Source organism: Bufo bufo, chromosome 1 (assembly GCF_905171765.1).
Source record: "Bufo bufo chromosome 1, aBufBuf1.1, whole genome shotgun sequence".
In the NCBI taxonomy this organism is placed as follows: domain Eukaryota; kingdom Metazoa; phylum Chordata; class Amphibia; order Anura; family Bufonidae; genus Bufo; species Bufo bufo.
This window is the reverse complement of record NC_053389.1, coordinates 312451778-312455461: the sequence shown is the minus strand read 5'-3', so window position 1 is coordinate 312455461 and position 3684 is coordinate 312451778. Positions and strand designations below refer to the sequence as shown.

Sequence of the window (3684 nt, the reverse complement as noted above, 5' to 3'; positions counted from 1 at the left end):
GGCTGGGAAGGGGGTCATCATTGTATTAGGGGGGCTGGGATTGTTTTGGGAGGGGGTCAGCAGTGTATTGAGGGACTGGGGGGTCAGCAGTGTATTGGGGTGGCTGGGAGGCTGGGGGTCAGTAGTGTATTAGGTGGTTGGGAGGGGGGTCAGCAGTTTATTAGGGGGTGGGAGGGGATAAGCAGTGTATTAGGGGGGTGAGAGGGTGTTCAGCAGTGTATTGGGGGTGGTGGGGAGGGGGCAGCAGTGTATTAGATAGTGGAGAGGGGGGGCAGTAGTATATTAGGTGCAGTGACTTATGGGGCTGACATAGATTTTTTTCCAGGGCTACTTTGTATCCCCAGTCCGGCCCTGGAGGTCAAGACACACACCCGACTCGCCCCGCTTGTCCATCATTGGCTGCAGGTGATCACTCAACATCGCTTGGCCTATCCCTTCATACTAACTATGTCGAGCAAAAAAAGAAAGTGGTCGGACGAATATGTACAATATGGATTCACATGTATAACGGAACGTGATGGGAGTCAGCGTCCTAACTGTATGATTTGCAATGCCAAGTTGAGCAATTCTAGTCTAGCACCGGCAAAACTAAGAGAACACTTCCTTAAGCTGCATGGAGATGGAAAATACAAGAACACAACGCTCGCTGAATTCAAGGTGAGGAGAGCCAGATTCGATGAAAAGGCTAGTCTGCCTGTTCTCGGCTTTGTACCCATCAACAAACCGATCCTCATAGCATCGTACGAAGTTGCTTACCTGATCGCAAAGCAGGGCAAACCCCACACCATTGGTGAAACACTCATAAAACCAGCTGTGTTGAAGATGGCGAATATCATGCTGGGAAAAGCGGCTGAAGTTAAGTTATCCCAAATTCCTCTTTCAAATGACACCATCAGCGACAGAATAGAGGACATGAGCAAAGACATCTTGGCTCAAATAGTTGCAGATCTGATTTCAAGCCCGGCAAAATTCAGCCTTCAACTCGACAAGACCACAGACGTCTCCAATCTAAGCCAGCTTGCAGTATTCGTGCGCTATGTGAAAGACGACGTGATAAAGGAAGAGTTTTTATTTTGTAAGCCTCTTACAACAACAACTAAGGCAGCCGATGTGAAGAAACTTCTGGATGACTTCTTCAAAGACAACAATCTTTCGTGGGATATGGTTTCTGCAGTTTGTTCGGATGGAGCTCCAGCCATGCTGGGAAGAAAGTCTGGTTTTGGTGCGCTAGTGAAAGCCGATGCACCACACATCATTGTTACGCATTGTATTCTGCATAGGCATGCATTGGCAACAAAAACCTTGCCTCCAAAACTGGCAGAAGTATTAAAAATTGTAGGGGAATGTGTGAACTATGTGCGAAATAGTGCTCTGAGGCACCGCATCTTCAGGGAGCTGTGTAAAGAAATGGGATCTGAATTTGAGGTACTTCTGTACCATTCCAACGTTCGGTGGTTATCCCGGGGACAGGTGTTGAATCGTGTTTTTGCCGTGCGTGTGGAATTAGCCCTGTTTTTGCAAGAGCACCAACATTGTCATGCAGATTGCTTCAAAGATTCTGAGTTCATTCTCATTTTAGCGTACATGACTGATATCTTTGCAGCTCTAAATCATCTCAATCAACAGATGCAGGGCGGTGGAGTCAACATCATCGAAGCAGAAGAAAACCTGAAGGCTTTTCAAAAAAAGCTACCATTATGGAAACGACGAATAGAGAACGATAACTTCGCAAACTTTCCCCTGCTAGATGACTGTGTAAGTAAGATCGAAGATGTATCTGGAATCGGAGACATTTCTGTACCCACGGAGCTGAAGCAAGCAATTGCCACGCACTTAGATGAGCTTGCAACGTCTCTTGATGGATACTTCCCTACAAGAGAGTCATATCTAGCATGGGTGAGACAGCCGTTCACATTTAGTGTTGAGACAACAGATGTCAATGATGAATACCTTGATGAAATCATTGAACTTCAGCAGAGCCAGGTTCAATAGCAACTCTTCAGAACAACAACGCTCTCAACGTTTTGGTGTCAACAAATGGTAACGTACCCTGTTATTGCTAAGAAAGCTCTGGAGTTTTTCATACCGTTTGTTACAACATATCTTTGCGAGCAATCCTTTTCAAGGATGCTGGACATAAAAACGAAGAAAAGGAACAGACTTTGTTGCGAAAATGACATGAGAGTGGCACTTGCCAAGGTAAAGCCGTGCATTTCTTACCTGGTCTCTGAAAGACAACAGCAGAAGTCACACTGATTTGCAGTAAATATTCATTATTATGTTTTTATTTTTGTGTGAAAATCATGTTTTAATGGTTTTGTTCTTTGTTCTTAATGGTTTTGTTCTTTAATGGTTTTATTCACTTTGTGCACCTATGTATAAATATATACCTATGTTTTGAATTTGAAAAAATCATATTTAATTTTTCCAATTAAGAAGGGTTCGGTGAATGCGCATATGAAACTGGTGGGGTTCAGTACCTCCAACAAGGTTAAGAACCACTGTTTTAGATGGTCAGATCAGCAGCATGGATCTTGAAAGACTTGGCAAAATGTATAGCATTTAACACCCTGTTAGCATTGTATTTACCTTCCCTAGATGGAACAAATCCTGTGTGTTCTTTATGTATCAGGAAGGCGAGAAATGCATGCAAACGCCGGGCCAGAATTTTGGCCCATAATTTGACATCACAATTAAGAAGTGAGATGATGGGGAGGTAGCTACTGCATAACATCAGATCTTTACCCTCTTTCGGTAAAACTGCAATGTGTGCCTCCAGAGCCTGTCTGGGAAGACCCCACTTCCCAAGTAGTGCCTGACAAAGGCACTGAAAATGTGGTAGCAGAATATGCTGAAATTTTCTATAATAAATCTTGGAAAGGCCACCAGGGCCTGGGCTTTTCCCCACTGGAGTTGAGGATAGCACTTGATGTTTTTCCTTCATGGTGATTGGCTCTAATAATAGTGTTGAATCACTGGGGAGAGCATAGGAAGGTATGGGTAGTCCAAGAACACCCTGACATCCTTTACTCCTGAGTCTCTCTCCACCAGAGATTCTTGTGTGTTTAGGTTATATAGTTGGCCATAAAATTTGGCAAATTGAAAGGCAATCTCCTCAAGTTTTTGTGCAATAAAGTATTTAAGGAGGAGCAAATGGAAGAGATATGAGCGCGGGAAAGGGGACCTTTAAGAAGAGCAGACATCATCTTCCCTCCTCTGTCACCGTGAACGTATATACGTTGCTTGGAGTGCAATAAACTTTTCGCGAATCTGGTGCCCAAGAGGTCTTTAAGTTGACTTCTCAGGATGGTCAGTTCAGCGAGCTGTGAGACTGCGAGTGAGCGTTTGTGTATTTTCTCAATAGATGAGATTTTAAGTAGAGTCAAACTCCTGTAATCTCTTCTTTTTTACTGCCGAGCCTAAGTCTATCAATCTCACTCTGATATAGGCTTTATGAGTCTCCCATACTATAGGGAATGAGATATCCGGAGTGATGTTGGAGGTAAAGTAATTCGATAATTTCTCACCCAATAATGAGATTGTGGAGTCATCCCTCAAAAGTGGAGTCTTTCCAGTGAGGTCTTCAGCTTACTCAGATTTGCAAAGGAAATAGCGGAGCGAGAGGAGGAATCCACAAAATGATTAAGGGTCACATTACAGTCCCCTCCAAGCAATACCATGCCC

General features: G+C 43.9%; 1 protein-coding gene across 1 annotated transcript; it reads left to right on the top strand.

The window, feature by feature from the left end:
- The first annotated feature begins 447 nt into the window (after positions 1-447).
- LOC121007096 (protein ZBED8-like) lies at positions 448-1992 on the top strand. Its single transcript, XM_040439196.1, has one exon. It carries the CDS (start codon positions 448-450, stop codon positions 1990-1992), a length of 1545 nt encoding a protein of 514 aa, XP_040295130.1.
- Positions 1993-3684: the final 1692 nt, after the last annotated feature.